Source organism: Patagioenas fasciata, chromosome 2 (assembly GCF_037038585.1).
Source record: "Patagioenas fasciata isolate bPatFas1 chromosome 2, bPatFas1.hap1, whole genome shotgun sequence".
Classification (NCBI taxonomy): Eukaryota; Metazoa; Chordata; class Aves; order Columbiformes; family Columbidae; genus Patagioenas; species Patagioenas fasciata.
Window position 1 is genome coordinate 56635948 of NC_092521.1, and position 20478 is coordinate 56656425.

At 42.2% G+C, this 20478-nt stretch overlaps 1 protein-coding gene across 2 annotated transcripts in view; it reads right to left on the reverse strand.

Annotated features, from left to right (window-relative positions):
• Nucleotides 1-1445: 1445 nt before the first annotated feature.
• SPIRE1 (spire type actin nucleation factor 1) overlaps nt 1446-20478 on the reverse strand; it is a 132209-nt gene continuing 113176 nt past the window's right edge. Inside the window, exons 10-17 of one of the 2 annotated variants that reach the window (XM_071804269.1) lie at nt 17533-17623; nt 16518-16660; nt 13721-13894; nt 10261-10398; nt 8118-8188; nt 7351-7378; nt 7120-7256; nt 1446-6270 (exon numbers count right to left, since the gene is read on the reverse strand). In XM_071804269.1, coding sequence (XP_071660370.1) covers nt 6018-6270; nt 7120-7256; nt 7351-7378; nt 8118-8188; nt 10261-10398; nt 13721-13894; nt 16518-16660; nt 17533-17623 — 1035 coding nt within the window. In that variant the 3' untranslated portion in view covers nt 1446-6017. The remainder of the gene's footprint in view (nt 6271-7119; nt 7257-7350; nt 7379-8117; nt 8189-10260; nt 10399-13720; nt 13895-16517; nt 16661-17532; nt 17624-20478) is intronic. The other variant, XM_065831082.2, reaches the window with a different exon arrangement.

Below are 20478 nucleotides of genomic sequence, written 5' to 3' on the forward strand. Positions count from 1 at the left end.
CAGCCCCTTCAACAGACTTGTGCCCATCTTAAACTGCCCAAGCCAAACTTGTCCCTGGCCTCCAGCTGTCCTGTAAGCTGAGCCGTGAGAACACAGCCTCTCTACATATATAATCAACTGAACTGGGTGCTTACTCCCACCAAACTTTGGAAACCAAATTTCTGCAGAAGTTGCATCAACTTATGCCCATCTCCTTTAATTCCAGGTTTAGCACCCCTTGAAATCCAGTTCAACAATCCCACCCTGCAATGTTTGCCCCACAGCCTGTCCTGCCAAAGCCAAGGTGTTGCTGGCTCTCACTGTTGAACGCTGACATGCCTGGTTAAGGAAGCACAAGGAGGACCCATAGCTTAATGTAAACACTACAACTGCACAGGAGGGACCAAGAATGTCATTTTTTCATACTGGGTGCTCACCTTTTTGCACTTGCAAGTTGTTTTTTTTCTTTTGTTTTGTGGGGTTTAATTTTTTTAATCAAATAGGTTGATAATCAAACAGCTCTTATCCAGTTGTGACGGTACAAAAAAATAGCCTGGCACCTCAAAAGACTATCTGCTTAAAAATGTATTATTTTTTTATTAGCTATAGAAAGGTCTATGCCAAATGGCTTCCTCTGTAACTATTCTACCAAAACCATCTTGACGACCTTTGCAGACTGCAGTGGCTGCTGCCATTCCAGGACACCGAGCCCAGGCAACCTGCTGCGTATCTGACACTTGGTTCCACAGGCACAGCCACTGCAAAACAGCCCGACCAGAGGAGAAACCACAAAGTTACTGAATTGCAGTTCAGTGCAACTAAACCATCAAAGCTACCGCTACATAAAATCTGCTGTGTTTGTTTGATAACTATTTAGCTCCATCTCCAGATTACACCCTGTGACACTGGTTGAGTGCGGCCTACCATGGTAAAATTCGTTCACAAATCTTGGTTTATTGAAGTGTTGTGAAGTTTCAGCTGTCTGGAATTCAGTGCTGCTGATTGCTGTCAGCTACCGAGAGGGGTGGAAGCCTGCAGCACAGGATGCCATTAACTCCCACGCTCGGCACTCAGCTCCTCAGCAGCGGCTCTCGAAATTCTTTAAACCCTCGTAACCACTTTGTAGTCCCTGTTGTCACAGATGGGGACCCTGAAGCATGGATGGGCGCTTGCGCCAGCTCAACTGAGCAACAAGAGCAGCTTCGGGATTTTCCCATGTTGAGCTGAGGATGCAAGGAGGGCTGGGGGCTCTGTCTGCTCAGCCCCCAGCCCTCGCACCAGCTCTCCCAGCCAAGGGGACTGCGGCACTGGACTCGGCTGAGCTGCCACGGGGACAACACCAGTGAACTTACACTTCTGTGTCTTTGTGTATCAGGTCAGACTGAGCCAATGCCCCCTCTGGTTGCTCTACCAGGAAATTCTAGTAATGTCTGGTATCCAAAAAAACTGAAACACAGTAGTAAAAATCAGACAGAAACAACAGAACACATCTTTATAGCTGGAATCAATATTGATAAACATTTTCAGATTGACCTTAAGATACAGACATACATATAAAAGAAGAAGAAATAAACCAGAGCAGCTCCAAGTCATCAACATGGAAATACTATAAAATTTAATGGTAACATTAACATAATCCATATGCTGTAGCACCAGAGTGTACAGTCGCAGCACCTTTCCCTTGTGCCTGTGTGGTGTCGCTGTTTCACAGATGAGACTGACGTCGTAAGAGACTCTCTGAAAAGATGTACAGAGCTGCTGGATGAGGTAAAGCATGAAGTCAGCAATCAGCGTCTTAAGTTGGAGCTTTTAAATTAGTTTTAACCTATGCAGCATGCAGCCAGTAACTAACCATGGAAGCTGATGCTAAACTTGCCTGGGGGAAAAGGGAGCTTGAAGGAGAAAAGAGAACAACGTAATCATTGTGGTTAAAATGTCTGGTTTAAAAACTAAATCATTCAAAAACCTCTCCAGAAGATTGCCAGCATTTCTCTCCTGAAGGTGAGGGATGCAGATTTTTCTAAGCCAGGACTACCTGCAGGACAAGCACATCCCATCTACAGCCCGTCGGCATTGGAAGGAGTGACATGTTGGTAAAGGAGCCGGCTGGAAACAGTCACTGTGCTAATCACATCACTGGGGTTACAGAAGCAGTTTTATTGCTATTCTAAGAGTACTTGGACATGTGGTGGACTTGGCAGTGCTGGGTTAATGGTTGGACTCAAAGGTCTTTTCCAACCAAAATGATTTTATGATTCTGTTCTACAATTCTATGTTTCCAGCCCTTCCTGCAGCCCAGCCAGTGCTCAGCTGTTATTCAATCATTTTCATCACCAATTCTTTGCCAAAGGAAACGTCTGACTGGTCTTACAAAACTAGAAAAGCATGTAAAAGGAGAGAGACAGAATAATTAAATCGGCTTCCACATGAATAATTAACACAGACAAAGGCTATAATGGAAAGGCATTTTATTTTTGCCAGGTAACACCCCTGTATAAAGGAAGCAACGGGGAGAGGGGAAAAAAAACCCAACAAACCCCATAAGCACTATTGTCACCACGAACATTTGACAGGTCAGGTTTGTTACCACAGCACAGGCCTGCTCGCCTCCCCCATCGCCGCCGTGGGGCAGAGCTGCTTTTGAATCCTCCACAGCCAGGTTCACATACAAGCCAACAAGACCGATGCTGCCAGTGGCATTTTTAACCCCTTGGGTCTCCTATGAGATATTTAAACAGACCTTGGGCATATTAATAAAGCTAAAAAAAGATATTTTAAGAATTCATGGGAGGGAGGAGCTTACTGTGCTAGTCGCATGTTCTTTTCAGCAGTAACTCGCTCTAAAATGCCTAAGGAATGCGAACTGTAGTAGGGGGCCGAAAGCATTAACTCTAATAAAGATAACAGCCAACACACATATAAATAAGACTCATTTCCTTTTTAAAACATGATGGGAAAGTCGATTTGAATTGCATGATTGATGGAGACTCCCCAAATATTAATAAATATATTACACATATTTACAAGCTTCTGATTTCATCCTCTGATGCTAAATGTGAAGTTCAGACCGTAAGTAGGACACGCTGGGCAGCACCGCGGGGTAGGCAGGCGAGCGGCTGCAGTGGATTTGGGATGCGAGCACGAGCAGCGAGATGGAAAGCTAAAAATAGCCCACTCCGCAGAGACCCGGGCAGCCAGCGAGCGCAGCTCCTCCAGGCTTTGCCTGACAAGCCAACCCGCTGCTTTTTCTTTTGTGGAATGAGATGCCGGGATAATGCGGAGCAACTGCGGCAGAGGGAGGGATGGGAGGGAACGGGAGAGGCAGCCCCTGCACCACGTTTTCTGGAGCTTGCCACAACGCATGTCAGTAGCCTGGAGGGTTTTTTCCAGGGGAAAAAAGGCATCTGGGACTGGCCCTGTGGCAGCTCTGTGTGAGCAATGTGGAGCAGTTTGTACAACCACTGAGGCTTTTTGGGTCCGTGCCTTGCCTAGCGCAGCAGAGCCTGGCCTGACCCAACGGCTCCCAGGAGGGCAAAGCCAGAGTACAGCCCGAGGCACAGGGTGGCCCAGCTGAGCCCTGAGGGGCTCATTTTCTTTCACACACTCAGGATTTACTTAGTCCTTGATCCTGCCCGCTCTGTGACATCCTAAATCCTTCTCAAAGGGGAAAATAAACATGCGGGATGCCTCGCACCTCAGTGGCTTGGGGATGGCAGGGAACATGACTGCGAGCAGAGGACTGAGTGATTGTAACGTGTGGCTGGGGCATTTCCAGGAGAAAGAACAACAAGAGGGGAGATTCAAAGCGAGATTTCATGCGTTTCTTTCAGTCCAGCTTTCCTGATGTGCTGTGCAGCAAACACACGGCCTGGTTTTGGCACAGAAACAAGAAAAAGTGCTGATGTGACTGACGTGACCCTTCCAGCAACAGCCAACCTTTCCAATCAGCCCACGCTCCTCGCCTCCTGCATTCCTACATCCTTCTCTCACACCAGGGCTCCGTGTGCTAGAGTTAGGTTAGGTTAGGTTAGGTTATGTTTGTACTCGATGATCCTGAGGGTCTCTTCCAACTGAAATGATTCTATGATTTTATGAAAAGGCGTCTCCAGAGGTACCCCAAAGAGAGGGCCGTGACAGCTACGAGGGACAGTGAGCCTCCAGCCCCACTCTTCCTCTTTGCATTGCTTCAGAAAAAATTAAAAACTATTTCAATAAGCCCTGCATATGCAAACATTCTCATTTTCCAAGGGGGCGTTTGAAGAACAATACAAGGACGGATGAGTCCCTGGGAAGGTTTAAGGAGATTTTTTTTCATGTCGTTTTCAAATTGACTTAGAAAAATACGACACAAGTGGCTGCTCCAAAGGCTGCAACCTAACATGCAAATACACTCTGAAGGGGAAACCTTGCTTCCCTGGGCAGCAGGAGGCAGCCTGCGGTGGGACCAGAGCTGAGCTACCGTGTGGGGACAACCACCCCGGGTACTGGGGCCGGGGGGACAGTCTGCCATCCCTTGGGCTTTCCAAAGCACAAGATTTGGAGAGGAGAGAAACTGCTTTGATTAATACATCTTTAAAATCATGTTATGGAAATCCAGTCCCAGCTACTTTGGAGCAGTTCTGAGGTATCTCTCATTAAATCCAAAGTATAGAAATGTTAATAAATAGATCTGAAACTTCTCTGCTATGTCATTCTATAATACACTGCTATATAGATATTAAATATGCCTCAGGGTATTAAAAAATTTATGAAAAAGTTACAGTAGTTGATTTTCAAGTATTAATAACTTGGCTACGTTAGCTTGTTTTTAAATGCCAAAATGATCTGGCCCCAAATTATTGACTGAACTCTGGTTATACCCAAATTAAAAAAAGTATCTTGAATACCAAAAAAAAGTGCAAAAAAGCATGAGATGTCAGTTAACATTATAACATTGTTGGAATTTCTAAACAACTACTCTAGCACTCTTTCGTAGGTGAACTGAAATGGGAAAAAGAAAGAAAAAAGGTAAAAGAAAAAAAAGACAGATCGCTCCCAATCTGAGACAGCACTGTCCCAAATTTCAGCAGAACATGAATTTTTACAGCCAAGTTATAAACCCCAGAAAAAATGGGGTTACCAGTGGATATGCTGTCAGACGTAACTATAGCAGTATTTGTGTGCTCCAATATAATACAAATGTACACCTTATCCATCGTATTCTCCGAGTAACCACAAGAAGAACTTTACAGGTTAAAATTAGAAGCCTCCCTTATTTCCCATATTGCCCATTAAACTGTACAACTCTGCCTATTGTGAAAATTCACTGCTACTAGTAGTCATCATCGTCATACATTCAAGATAGAAAGTAAACTACTGAAACCTGCTCAGGAGACACCGAGAAGTGCACTAAGGCTTCAAAAGTCCAGCAGCTCAGGAGAACAGGCAATCATACAGGTGAACAGCTTTGTCACCTATTTTGCCCCAGGACGGTGTCCTGTGCTGAACCCTGATCTCAGAGCAACCAAACAGTTCGAAGAAAGATGGTTTTGACCACGCTCGCTCACACTTGGTGTCTGGTGTGCGACAGGACCCTTTGCTGTTTCAACCAGGACGTGAGCGTTACTACCAGGGTGGTAATGCCAATGTGACTTATTGCCGGCTACTGTGCTAACGCTGACGCTTTGTTAGATTTGGTTCTCCGTTCAACTTAAGTTTTCAGCTCATCTCCTGAAAACAATGATTCAAAGCATGGTAAAAAAAGATTGAAAGCAAGAAAAGGCTTTCTAGTTTCAACACGCACATACAAAAGAGGCAACGATTTCAAACTATCAGTTTTCTTCCAGTGCGAGCAGCTGACCTGTCATGTATCATTCTGCCCAGATCTAAATGTAAGAGTTCTGTGTCCCTGGGAACGGCTGGAGCAGGAAATCCTGTGATCGAATGCAAATTCAAGCCAGTCAAGTGAAACAAAGCGACGGAATGATGATCCGGTTTCAGTGACCTTGCTCATGGATGACGACCTCATGGAGACAAAAGCAAAGAAAAAGGCACAAGGCTCAGATCTCATTGATCGTCCTTTCAGAGGGGCAGTACTCGGAGGTGCCTGGTGATGACATGTAGAAGGACTGCGTTTTCCTTTTTAACCTGGCTCGCTTGTTGGCCAGGGACAGGCTGCGCCGGCTGGAATGGATGATTTCTGAAATGAACTTCTTGCAGTCCACGCACACCTCCATCGTGCTCCAGTCCTCCATTAATTCTTTGGGAAACTCTTCATGTGACTTATCCACAGATTTGGACCTTGAGGTCAACCTGAAAGGCAAGAGACAGGAGCTGTCACATTATTTAGCAGCATGGGAGTGGGCCCCAAGGGACACCTTCAGGAAACAGCATGTCAGAATGGTCTTCATTCAAATCTTCCTTTCTTCTGTCCCAAAAGTGACAGGAGGGGACCAAACACTGGAGACAACCCCCAGCAAGGCTGCAGGGTCACCAACTGAGGGTATGTGTAACATTTACCTTGACAAAAACAACCAACAGCCTTCCTAATAACTATAAACGGATGATGTGTTTGGCTACTCTGACACAGCATCATAGAACCTCGTGATTTATGCAGGTGGTTTATACTGTAGATCCCCTCAAAAAGGAGCATTTCTTCTATATTTAATTTATCATATTAACTCTGACAAGCATCTGCGTATAAGATATAAAACCAGCAGAGAACTTCATAATGTCAAAGTGAAAAAAAGAAGATGAAAATCAGAATTAGAAAAATCAAGGAAAAAAAAAAATACAAAGCTGTGTGAGAGACCATTGAATTCATGTTCAGTGAGTGAATCTGGCCGGCGAGATTTATTTCTGGAGATTCTACTCACACCAGAAAAAGACATGCTAGGGATACTTTTGCAGAGGCGCTACAGAAACACAGTTGTCCCAGACTCGTATTATTTTTCACCTGTAATGTGAAAAAGGTTTAAGACACGCTGTTAGTAACGCTGTTTCTCTAAATCAAAGGAATGAGCGGAAGAGACATGGATTTTCAGGCTTCAGAAAAGCTACTACAAGCACTAGAAACATTGACAACTACAAAATGGGCAGCAATGAGTAACTCAAGAGGAAACACTGGGGAAGTGGCAGGGGTGAGCTGGCGTTGTTCCTCACCGGGACATGCTCCGCAGCGAGCGGTGGTGACTGGTAGAAGGTTTCTCTGGCCTCATAAAACTTTCTCCTCTTTGCAAGGTGGAAGGTCCCAGCGAGAAGATGGGGAGGGTAGAATATGGCTTTGATGGCAACCGCATCTGTCGTGAGAGCAGCAGAAGGAACATGCAGTATTCATTACAAAGATGATCACGGCTTTTTAGGAAGGGTCTAACCAAAAGTTCATTTACTTACTTTTTTGCAACACTGTGAGCATACAGGCCTGTGTAAGAAAGCAAGAGCATGAATAAATTCATTGGGCAAAATTACATTTAAATCAAGTATGAGAGAGAAATGTTTTTCAGAGTTAGAATCCTCCCTCATGCTCCCCTTAAGCAAATGTTTTTATTTTTAAGGCTTCCTCAATGTAATAACTTCAATCAGAACATGAAGCCAAAGTGCTAAATAAGAACTCCAGCTAAATTAAAAAACAAAATAAGCTGTTTTCCTCCAAAGAAACCTCATTTGGCAAGTGACACAATAAATGATTGATTCCATACATCTCCAGACTTATTGTCTCACTGTTCACCTTAAAAGTTTTCATTCTGGGTGAAGAAAATATTCTTTCTCCCTTCTCCACCCACCAATACTCTAAAAATAATTGAAAAGGTAAATTGCTTAGAAAAGTTTTCCGCAACAATAGAGGTTATAGAAGTGTTGACTGGGGAGTCTGAATAAATTCTGTCTCGCTCTCCCATGACCAGAGAAGAACAAATGGGTGTTTCTCTCACTTCTAGCCTAAAGTTTCAGTCCAAGGAAGCAATTCTGTCGCTTAGGAAGGATCTCATTTTGCATCATTTTTTTTTAACTTGTTACAGATAATAATTTTTTTAACCTGTTTTTCTGTCACAGAAACAAAAGTCAACAGTATGCAGCAGAAACATTTGGGGATTTCTAACACACAAATCAGTATTTTTCCCTCTGAAATGGTACTGATTTATTATCAGATGTTAAATACTTACCTCTTACAGAACTGACAAGTGTAAGACCATGTAAAGAAAGAAAACCTTCTCGTTCGGCAGCAAAAGCAGAGCTGAAAGAAGAACAGAGGAGTCCACAATGTTAGGCCAAGTCCCGCACGATACTTACTTCAGCCACCAGTTGCCACCAGTGAGACCACAGTTCAGGGGTCTGTACTTCTCAGAAGATATTGAAAAGAATGGTCCAGAATTGTACCTTCCTGTATTTAGAAATACTCCTTAATTTTTTTACCGAAGTTAAATACTTGTCAGTTAATTGTTAATTTATTTTTACTCCTCCCTCACTGATGCTTAGATCATTACTATAATAAAAGCAACAGGAAAGTAGCAGCAGTGAGGAAGGGTAACTGTTACAACTGAAAACATAAGAACAAATGGGCATAAATTCAGCCATGAATACATTTAGGCTGGAAATTGTTCCTAACCATCTGGGTGAGGTTCTGGGACACAAAGTTTTTGCCTGTGGTAACATTTGATGATTTTATTCCAATCCTACGCTCTTGAAATTTAGAGGACGTGCAGGAAAGAACTACTATAGGAAGGAAAGGCATTGAACAATGAAAAGTTTTGGAGTCAAATGAAAGATGACATAATGAGATCCAAAGACGTAGGTGATGCTAGATACATTTGGTTAGAAAAAAAAGTGAACAATTTTAATAGTATACTAAATTAATTGAAGCATCAACTTACTTTGTGATTTGATCAAAGCTCATTACTGATGTTTATATATCATAATATGAAACAGCTGAACCTAATGAATGACACTTTACGATTATTATCCCTCTGCCTTACATAAACATGCATACTAAACATGGGTAGGCCTGGAGGTAAAATACACTGTGAAGTCAAAATACACTTGCTGGAGGTGTTCAAGAAGCACAAGTCAAAAGTAAGAGAAGAAGACACAGCTTCTACTGGTAAATACCAATTCCTAGTCTGCAGTTTATGGAAAAAAAAAAAAAAAGTTAGTTAATGGGTTCTCTACTATCAAACTTCCTTCTGGAGTCACATGTTATCTGACTTCCATGACGGCTTTCATTCCCTCTTTGCGTGGCAGTGAGGATTCAGATGAAAAACCTGTTGTAAGTTCCTACTGCCAGCTGTAATTCCATTTCTGGAATAGAAATGCGAAGCAATACTGCAGAAGGCACGGGGGCAGAAATCACTTTAGTCAATGAAGTTTAATAGGTACGTTCTATAACTGCAAACGTTACTGCATTTTTATAGACAATCTAAGCAAATAAAGTATTTCCATGAAAAGTTTTCACAGAATCACAGAATGTTGGGGATTGGAAGGGACCTCAAAAGATCATCCAGTCCAATCCCCCTGCCAGAGCAGGAACACCTAGATGAGGTTACACACGAATGTGTCCAGGTGGGTTTTGAATGTCTCCAGAGAAGGAGACTCCACAACCTCTCTGGGCAGCCTGTTCCAGTGTTCTGTCACCCTCACTGAGAAAAAGTTTCTTCTCAAATTTAAGTGGAACCTCTTGTGTTCCAATTTGAACCCATTACCCCTTGTCCTATTGTTGGTTGTCACCGAGAAGAGCCTGGCTCCATCCTCATGACACTCACCCTTCATATATATCTGTAGACATGAATGAGGTCACCCCTCAGTCTCCTCTTCTCCAAGCTAAAGAGACCCAGCTCCCTCAGCCTTTCCTCATAAGGGAGATGCTCCACTCCCTTCATCATCTTTGTTGCCCTGTGCTGGACTCTCTCCAGCCGTTCCCCATCCTTCTTGAAATGAGGGGCCCAGAACTGGACACAATATTCTCACCAGGGCAGAGTAGAAGGGGAGAAGAACCTATCTGGACCTACTAACCACGCCACTTCTAATATACCCCAGGATGCCATTGGCCTTCCTGGCCACAAGAGCACAGTGCTGGCTCATGGTCATCCTGCTGTCCACCAGGACCCCCAGGTCCCTTTCCCCTATGCTGCTCTCTAATAGGTCATTCCCCAATTTATAATGGAAGCTGGGGTTGTTCCTACCCCAATGCTTCTGCACAAAGTTCAAGGAAGCTAAACTATTTGTTATACATGTAGGGGGAGTTTCATGGATATTATTTTTCTCCAATTCAGGGTAAAAAATGAATGTGTAAACGGGAGGCTGGTGCCGTACCTTTCCTTTCTTGAGAGCAGTGTAGACATCTTTATACTGCTGGTACTTTTCCAGCTCCGCCTTCACCAGCACCTGACGGATGTGCATGACCTCCTCCACCGTCAGAGCCAGACATTCCACTGGGTAACAGAACTCCTCCTGGAAGCCAAAAAACCCGTATTATTTCAAAGCCAAGGGACTTCTTCCAGACTTCAACCTAGACAACCAGCCACCTGGTTAGTAACTCCAGAAACAGAGGGTTTCTCCCTTCAAACTGGAATAGCAGTGGCTCATTCATGGGCATCACATGAGTTTCAAACCATTGCAGACTGCCTAAGTGTGACCTAAATGGTCTGATCTTCAGCCTTCACAACAATGACAGTTTTCTTCATTTTTCCTCCTCAAACCACTCGACCTTTCTCTCCATCTTTTATTACAAAGATTTCTTTGAAACCAATCAATGTTCAGGATTATAATTTGAAAGGGAAAAGGTAATTTGGTAGATGGTATCACTATTAAGTATATTGTTTGAAGACAATGCAATTTCTCTGAGACTTTGTGGTGCCCAGAGTGGCCAAGGAAAGTTGTTAGTAGCCCATTCTAGGATAAATTTTTATTCCATGGTACCACATCTTGGTGCTCACACGATCAGAATCCCACCAAGACTACAAAAAGTTAATAGCAGTTCAGGCAAAAAAGTTCTCCTTTCTCCCCCAGGAAAGTAACAACAGCTATTTAATCTTTATAGAATAATCTCTTCAAATATAAAGCAGGAGAACTGGTTACCCAGTGTTGCATTATTAATGGCAGAGACTCAAACTAACAACACAGCTCCCCACTTCTAACATTTTGCGTCAGTTCTGTACTGCAGCATTTAGGAGAATATTGAGAACTCCTGAATTTGGTACCAGAGAATAAAAAGCACCAACCCAATTTGTAATCCAGCCCTGTAGTTGATTAGACATTTCCAACAGAAAGACAGAAACCTCTGTGGGAACTCCCATAGCTTTATGCTCAGCGAACCTTTTCAGTCAGCCCAGAGGGGCTGCTGTGCGGTAATGACAATGACCCGTAATTCTCTCTGAATAACTGAGGGAAATTTCTCCTGCAAACACAAAGATGTGGCTGACAGGTTGGAGATCCCGTTTACAAATTGAAGTGATGAATCGGATTAGTAGTGAAATGCTCATTTCCATGTACTCAGAGGTCGGTTCTGTCTTTCCGTTAGATTATAAAGAAAATCTTTCTACGTTGCAGACCTGGCAAACATTAGCATTTAGGAACCACCACATTTTTAAAAACTGTTGTCTTACCTATCTAGAAAGGGAACACAAAGAAACTTCACCCTGCTTAAAGTACCCCACAAAAGACTAGAATTGAGTTAACTTTGTTAGATTTGCCAGCTAAACCTTCGGGGGTATAGAATCACTATTTTTCTAGGAAAAACAAACTACATGAAAAACAACTGCGATTCGCTCTGAGGTGTAAAAACTGCACTGCCAAACCAAAATAACTTTGTGTTTCTTATGATCAAACTTCACAGCTCAGCAGCGGCTCTCAGGGATTCGTTTCTGGGCTCTCCCCATAGCAACTGCCTCGCCATGGAGAAGGCACGGCCGCTGGCCGGGGGTGGGAAAGCGGGACCCGCACAATGCCGGCAAAAACCCCGCAATCCTGCACCGTGGGAGACCAAGAGAAACTGTCCGAGGTGAATGAGGCCGCCTGAATGCTTGTCGTCAATCAGTCAGAGCTTTAAGTCCTTTAGAAATACATTTCTTACTTGGAGCTCTTCCTTCCCTCTCACGAACGCCCAATTTCTTTAATTTACAGAGTGATGACGTTGGGGAATTACCGCTCCTGGGGAGAAAGGCTGCGGATCTGCTAAAGGTGTAGAGCAGGTACTAGGGGAATAGTGTGGGCCTCTTGTACGTATCGGAAACGATTATCGCTAAAGCAAACAGAAATAGCTGGCAGGCAACAGGGGAAACATAGAAAATGTTCACATGTTTAAATGCTAATGTTTTAATTCCAGCGGTTACACAAGGACAACAAAATGTTAATGCAACATTAAATGAGAGATAAATATGATGCTGATTTCAGAAAACGGCTTGATTTTTTTTCCCTTTTTGGAATAGAAGTAAGGACACAAGAAAATCTTTTCTTTCAACACTACCTCTAAGGCATTGAAATGAATAAAAATTACGCTAAGCACTGACTAAACTTCATTAAACAATGATGCTTTGGAGTTATCGCTCAAACTTTCAACAATAATCTGCTCCAAGTGAGAGAACTTCAGCTCTCTGCAACACCTGCACACAACAGAACATACTAAAGATAAAATGTGGTTTGGATGGTGCTGATTTTCTGGAATTGTACTCAATACTCAATTTAATATTAAAGACAAATCAGTATTCTTATTTTTAAAGGGAAAAAAATCTTACTTAAAAACACTATTTTGAACTTGAAGTTTCCATAATCCTCATGAGAATTGGCTTAAAACCTTGACTGTGCAATCATCTTATATACACTGTAATACCTCAAGGCGTATATGTGTAATTTTTTTTTAACTCAGGAAAAGCAGGCAGTAAGAATTACATATCCATAATGTAAAATAAAGTGCTTCGTAGGTAATTCTCAGCACACACACACCTAATAGGTCCTTAGGACTAACACATTTTCACACTAATATATTCCTTGTAAAACTTCTCATTAAAGGACGTCACTAGGCATTCAAATGAGCTGCACTAGTAAATTGCAATATGAACAAGTGATGGATTTGCCTCTAAATTCTGAAATTCACAATTAGTCAAGCAATCTAAAATCTCATTACTTCTGCAGACTAAAAAGTTTCTAAGAAGTCAGCTAGATATCTCAAATATAAACTCTACTGCAACAGGTTTCCTGGTTTCACTCACTTGTTGGGACAAGGAAAAGAAGGAGAAAATTAAATTGTTCATGTTCAGTTCTGCATAGGGGTAAATGAATTAGCTTTTGTCTTTAGTGGATTTGCTTTCCCTGGTATATGGTTATGTGTTATTCTGCAAGTTCTGATATGTAAGTGTGCTGAGGACTGGAATCATATGTGGGTTTTCAAGTAAAACAGATTGCAAATGCCCTTCCATTCTACATAGTGCATCTTGGTAGAAACATAAAACCTTATTATTTTCAACATAGTCCAAGGATTTCAATAGTTTTGCCGGATTTTTTTCTGCACGATCTTCACGTGCCCTAACATTTAAGGTCTGTCCCATTGATAATCTTGTGATGTTGCATTTTTAGTTTGCTGTCCTTTCAGAACTGATTTCTTTTCCCCGTGAGGTGATTGAAGACACACAAATATCCTTCGCACATTGAAATCAACGTCAATCAGGTGCAGTGTCCCAGCCTAAGCTTTAATTCTTGCCACAGCTTAGGAAGTGCTCCCCTAAGGAGGGAACATGCTAGTGAAGGTGATTTCCAAAGCCAGCAAAAAGAGGCAAACCTTTGCGGGTTTCCACCTGCTGGCAAAAGCTCTCTCACAGAGATAGTACATAGCCCCTGCCACCCCGCACATGGCTGCTTCAACGGGATGAGAGCTGAGCAGAGAAGCTGTTTGCATAGTTGAAAAAAGTGGTCTGAAAGTCATCCTTGGAAATAAACTGGTTATCCTAGGAACCTGAACAATAGATAGGAAGCAGAGAAGCGAATGCTGTGCATGAACGAAACCATTAGCTTTGGTCCTCTGGCTCATGAAAAATTAATGATGATGATAATAATAATAATAATTTTAAAAGCAAACAGACTACAAAGGCATTCATATGTACATCTCAGGACACCGGCTTCATCTCTCCGATTAAGCACTGAGTCAGCTCACCACAATGAGCACACCACCAGGCCGACCACCCAAAAAATCACGGAGCTGCCCTGCCTGTCCATGCAGGGCTGGTAGGGCGACACACCAATAGCACTGTGTTTGGCCTCTTTCCAAACCTGTTTCCCCTCTCCACCCCTTGAGGTCTAACTCCCTCTGTCTGCTGAGATGCCAGCTCACAAAACCGTCATTAGTATGCAAGACAGACCAGTTCCTTGCTAATCCTGACAGGAGACTGTAGCAAACTCCTGCCTGTTTTCACTGGCTATTTACTGATGAGCCCTCTTTCACCTTGGAGAGAAACTGTGGTCATGGGAGCAGCTGATAAGAAATGAAACTCCATCAATCCTGGAGGAAGGGATGAAGAAGTGCGAAGTCAAATGAAAAGTAAATAATATTCTGCACTTATTAAGAAGTGCTCGCTCCAGGAACGTCAATGTTCCATATGCAGCACCCACAAAAAGAGGCTGGCAACTCTGCCGGGAAGGAAAGTCTTGCAATAAGGCAAAGCATGGAACTAGGCCAGTGCCAGCATCTCAAAAACCATCGACCAGAACTGAAAAACAAAGTATTGTGCGACGTGGCTGTCACACCCTAGAGGGCACTATTGCCAAGTTAAAGAATTAGCTCTCTAGGTATCAAATAAAATAGGTTCTTATTAACAGAACATCATTTCACTGTTGATTTTCCTTGTTTCTCACTTCGTAGCCAAAACCAAGCTAGGTGACAGTGTTCTGAAGATTAAAAAACAAACAAACAAACAAAACAAAAAAGCAACAATATAAAACACAAGGAAAACCCAAGCACAAAGGAAACTAGGAAAACCCTTCTCATGTGTTCCCATATTAGCCTGACTTATCTAAAGTCTTCTTCTCCCTTTGCCTTTAGAATTTTTAAGGGGAAGTGGAATAATCACATTAGTTTTTCTGCAATAGCTTTATTTTGAATCTATTTTTCTAGGCGTATGTCAGTGAATAGACTGGCAGAAGGAAAATACCCAAGTGGTCAAAAAGGTCCTGTTAAGAACTTGGCTGACCTATTTAAAATAATGGCTTCATATATAAGATTTTTAAGTTGCATGATGCCCTCAAATACATGATATGAGATCAGCATTACGATGTAACATATTTAGATACACTAAAGGTGTGATGGAGCAAAAGCATCAGTGTAACAGATAAAGCTTTCTCCCCTCTTCCCTTAAACATGTTCATGAATGACTCTGGGCCCATTGGAAAATAAAACTCATGCTTCCACATACAGTGAGTGCAGCAGGTGATGACAGGGCATTCCATCAGTGTTTCAGTGTTTTCAAACATACGCTGAAGGAACCCTGCAGCTTGGTTCTAGTGCAATATGTTCTGCTCCAAGTTCATTTCTACTTGTGCTGTGCGTTTATCAACATGCTACTGCCTGGCCTTCACCTGGAAAGAGAAACTAAATTCTAAATGGAGGGATACAACATACAAAATGTGGCAGACTGTCAGAAAAGAAGAGAAGGAAGCATGTTGTGGGAATATTTGGAGATTTTTGTTACCATTCAGCTTCATCACTTAACAGGGTTGGATCCCGGCCACCATCTCTTGGGCCAACAAGAACAATCTTCAAAGCCCGTTAATACCACTGCACTAAAAACCAGGGCAAGTGTATATTCCCTTCCTTTCACAACTAGGATGTGTTTATCGATTTCTCTATTCACCAGCACCTCATGGGGCATACTTCAAAACCCTGCTGGTAGGAAAAGAGATGAGGAACATAACCTGCATGAAATTACAAAGCACTAATCACAGCATAAATGAACCAGGATTTCATACCCTTTGCTGTTTATACTCTGTTGGAAAACAGCTCTCAATTAAAGCTAATTGATCAAATGTACTGTACTTTCCTTTCAAGCAGTAATACAGGTTTTTGCCTCAGTAACTTCAACAAAGCAACACAGACAAACCTTGATTTGGATTACTGAAAGAGCTTTCACATGTATAAACATTAGCACATATGTTCTCAAGGTGGGAAAAAAAGAAACCATTCCATTCATTCAGCCGTTAACTAAAATACTTTCAGTAACTAAAAAATTCCCCCAAATCCCAAAATAGATCCTCTGCTTTGGAATTGTCTCAATTCAAATGGAAAATCAGTAAGGTGAAGTTCATCTGGTTTGGTAGCATTCTGAAATAAAATCAAGGCACAGGGCTTTACCCAGAGTCCTAATTGAAGTGCAAATGTTTTCTGAGGCACCTGTACCTGGGATTTTGGATAAATACGCTAGAGAAGCAAAGTTCAAATCTTGACTTCAAAATGTCTTTAGTAGCCAAGGGCTGTTTCTGCATTGAGGAGTTTTCTTTAAGTTCTAATCACACTGAAGCCACGTTTTAACTTTCATTATACTCTTAGCATGCCTCTTTTTCTCTCTTCTACCACCTACTCCACTTACAAGTGATCTGGAGCTCTGTTTTGAAGGTGGTAGGAACTGTCTCACATTGGTTGGTGTCTCCTTTTCAATGGAGTGTCGTCTCTGAGGTGGCTGCCGTCTCTCAGGCTGTGGTGTGGATGATATGGGCAAGAATTTCGGAGGCACTAAAGATTCAATCGGTATAAAAAAATTAGTTCTTGTAAGACAGACTGTTGGATAACATTGCCCAGTACTTAAACCAGCCACTGATTTGCTAGAATTCCCACTACTGGTGGCTGAAGTTACATGTCCATGCTCAGAGCATCCTCAGGAGAGGTATCACATTTTCCAGATAGAGAGAATAGGAAAACTCATAAACCTGGCAAACACAGGCATGCTACTGTCCAGTTAACACTGTATATAAATTCAGTGTGTCAGGGTATTGGCTTGTTCTACTTACGTCACCACAGTGCACAGAAAATACATGCACAGACTACCTGTTTCATTACAAAACCTCTCCAGTGGCACTGAAACACTTTGGAACAATCAAAAAATATTGTTGCACAGTAAACACACATAACTGTGCCTGAAACAAACAAACAAACACACCAGATCCTCCCCTCTTCCCAGTAACTACTTATGAGAAATATTGGTGATTGCTGTGTGTTTTTCAAACAAGTATATTCATTGCCATGGTGACACAGATGCAGGAAACATTTAAATTTGTCTTATGTTAGAATGTATTTCTGCAGCAACAAATTCTTTTACAAGACAGACGTAGCTAAACTACTCCACACTGACTTGTGACTTCTTCTACAGTTCCACATCACGGATGAAATCTGTTTCACACAGGTACTCACATATAGCGGAGGCTAATGCCTTCCAATTGTTCGTTATATTTGACTTATTCAGCAGGTTCTAGGGTTCACATTTAGAGATTTATTCTGTTAACAACGCTCAGCTTCAACTTTCCATAAAAGTTTCAGACAAAGTTCATAGAACAGAAGACAACAGAAGTGTGTAAAAGCAGCCACTGGACTCTCTCATGGAAACTCACTCTTTCTGCTGCTGGTGCCTTCTTGAGAGGGGTCTTCCACTTGCGAGGGGGAGATGCTGCTGCTACTTGCTGATTTGTGCACTGATTCCTCCTGTGAGGCCAGAGGAAAAGAAACAGAATTCCTCAGGGATTGTTTTTTCTTCTCTTACTGCTTCTTAGCACACAGAAATCACAAGCTATCCAAGGTATTTTACACTGTTCCATCACTCAAAGCCCTCGAACAGGGCTGCCAAACTAATTTTCACCAGGGGCTACATCAGCATCACGTTGCCTTCAAAAGGCCAAATGTAATTTTAAGGACTGTATAAATGTAGGAGTAGGTACATTTATACAGCCCTAAAATTACATTTGGCCCATTAAAGACAACTGCAAGGCTGATGTGCCCTCCCATGAAAATGAGTTTGACACTCCTGCCCTAGAAGAAGTCCTGAGAAAAACATGGAGGACACTGCAAGAGTGAGTAAATGGAATTTTTCAATGCTCTTTTTTTATTCTTTTAACTGGAATAAATGGTACATGATTGGAATTCAGTGTATTTAACTATCCCATGAAAGAACATGACAACTCTAACCTGTTGATTTTCCTAATTGTATTCAAGGACTTCTAAGGATTTGCAGCTACAGGAGATACATGAACTCAACTTTATACCTTGCACTAGCAAGCAACCAGCACTTGGATTTCTTTGATCTCCAAAGGAATGAGAGCCACTCATAGAAGTGACTCAGGCAAGGAGAAATTAATCTGATCTCTGCTACATTGTTCTCTAATCCCTAATCTGGGTGCGTTTATCCTTTCTTTGCATTGAAAAGAAATCTCATTTATTATGTGTTTCATCACAACAGCCAACAGCAATTCCTGCAAACTAAATGAAAGTGAAACAGGCTTTGACTAACACCTTTCAGCTATCTAAAGCATTACACCACCCAAATTATTAAACCCTTTTGCTCTCACCTAAAACTTCTGTCTTCAGCCACCAGATATCAGCAAGATACAGACCATCACAGGAGCCTCCCAAAGGAGCAGAGTTGAAGGACTGAGTGTGAATGCTCTTTAGCTCTAATGTGAACACTTTTAACCAAGGAGACTTACATCATTTAAGCTGTCAAGATTTACAGATCAAACAAGTGAGCTGCTCTAAAATCCAGCCAGCAACTGAACTTCTCCCTCACAGATTTCCTTAGTCATGGGAAGAACAAGCAGGAAAACCTCCACCGGCTGAAAGATGGTCCTCTTTGGTAGCAGTGAGTTGGAAAAGAAAAGCTGGCAGGATCACCTCAGTGAGCACCATGCATCACAGGACAGAGGCCCTTACAAACTCCCACCAGGTGACCTGTACATCATGCTCAAGGGTATATGTTGTATGCAAGGACACTGGTGCACACTGTTCCCACACATGTGCCAAAACACTGTGTCTTGCAAAGGGACCCAAAACAGCTCGGATTCCAAACCAAATCAAGCATGAGCCCACAAAACCGTTGTGACGGGAAGCTCGCAGGGAAGTCTGAGCAGCACATTTAGCTACACCAGCTGTCTTACTTCCAGAAATCAGGACAATTTAGCCAAGAGCCAGTTCAGACAGCTTTGCAGACCACTGCTTCATGCTGCACAGTTGCCTTCAAAGACCACTGAAGACCTTGTAAGACAACTGGATGCACTGCTCTCCAGAAGGGGTGCAACAGTGCTCACAAGTCTAGAGTTAAACATTCAAATCTTGTGAAGGAGAATAACCCCTGTACAAAGGGAATTACTAAACTTTTCACTTTGTAGAAGTCAAATTCTTCTGAGTGGAAGTTTACTTTCTCATTGCCAGAGAAGCTAACAAGCTAAGACTAAGTAGGTGTCGATTAAAAAAAGCATAAGCATGGTCCCATTCAGCTTGTTTTGATGAATGAAGAGCAGCCAAGGCTTCGGAGAGAGCTTTGTGAGGAGTAGGGGAGGAACACCTGTCTGGAACACAATCCAAGCAATCCTTGCTCTAGAGAAGTCTCTTGTTCTGTGGGACCCTACCTAGTTCTGACCGAAAATTAGAAGTGCTTCAGTTGTTGCCATTTTATGGTGTAGAGTTTTACAAGAGACTGAATCACGATTCAGGCAACAGCCCGTGCACTGAATTTATTTACATGCTTTCCTGTGTTTTTTTGTTCTCCATTTTCTTTCATTTTTCCTGTGTCTCAAACACTGGCATAGGGAGAAGGGAGAAAAAACAAGGTGCACAACTGAAAATACCAAAAGCCTATACATATTTTAATGTAAAGCTATAAAATAGGGATTACAGAAATGTTTCACATGTCTGTCTAATTTTGCTAACTGCCACCTTTCAGTGGAAAGACAGCTGTTGACCATCCTTCATTCCACTTCTGAACTCGAGATGGACATGATGTCTGTCACATGTTGCAAAAGCAGGCAGCACACAAGTGCCTCCATGTTGCTCCCATTTTTGTGAAAGATTTCCAGATATTTCCTTAGTAACGGCTCAACACTGGCTATTCCAGTGGCCTAGGAGTCTTGAAAAAAACAGAGTGAAAGAAATGGACAAAAATAGAGGAGTAAGGTGCTTCTCTATGGTAAAGACCTACAAGAAGGATTCCAGGAGCCACACTTCTCATTCTAAAGAATGAGAGGGAATGAACTGTTAGAACCAATGGCTAAGTATAAAACATAGTAAGTATAAACAACGAACCCAGGCAGAATGGAAGCCAAAAGTATGCTAAATTTGACATAACACCCTAACAGACAACAAGTATTCCTGGTTTGTCATTTCAAATTACTGTTTCTGTGCACAACCACAGGCATTGAGAATGCTATTACTGCCCTACAACTTCTCAGACATCGAAGGCTTTTTTTGAGAATGAAAACTTTTGTAGGAAATGCTGATGAACCATCAAATGCATTTCTTCATATCAATACAGTAACTGTTAACTATTATGGTAGACTATCTGACATTTT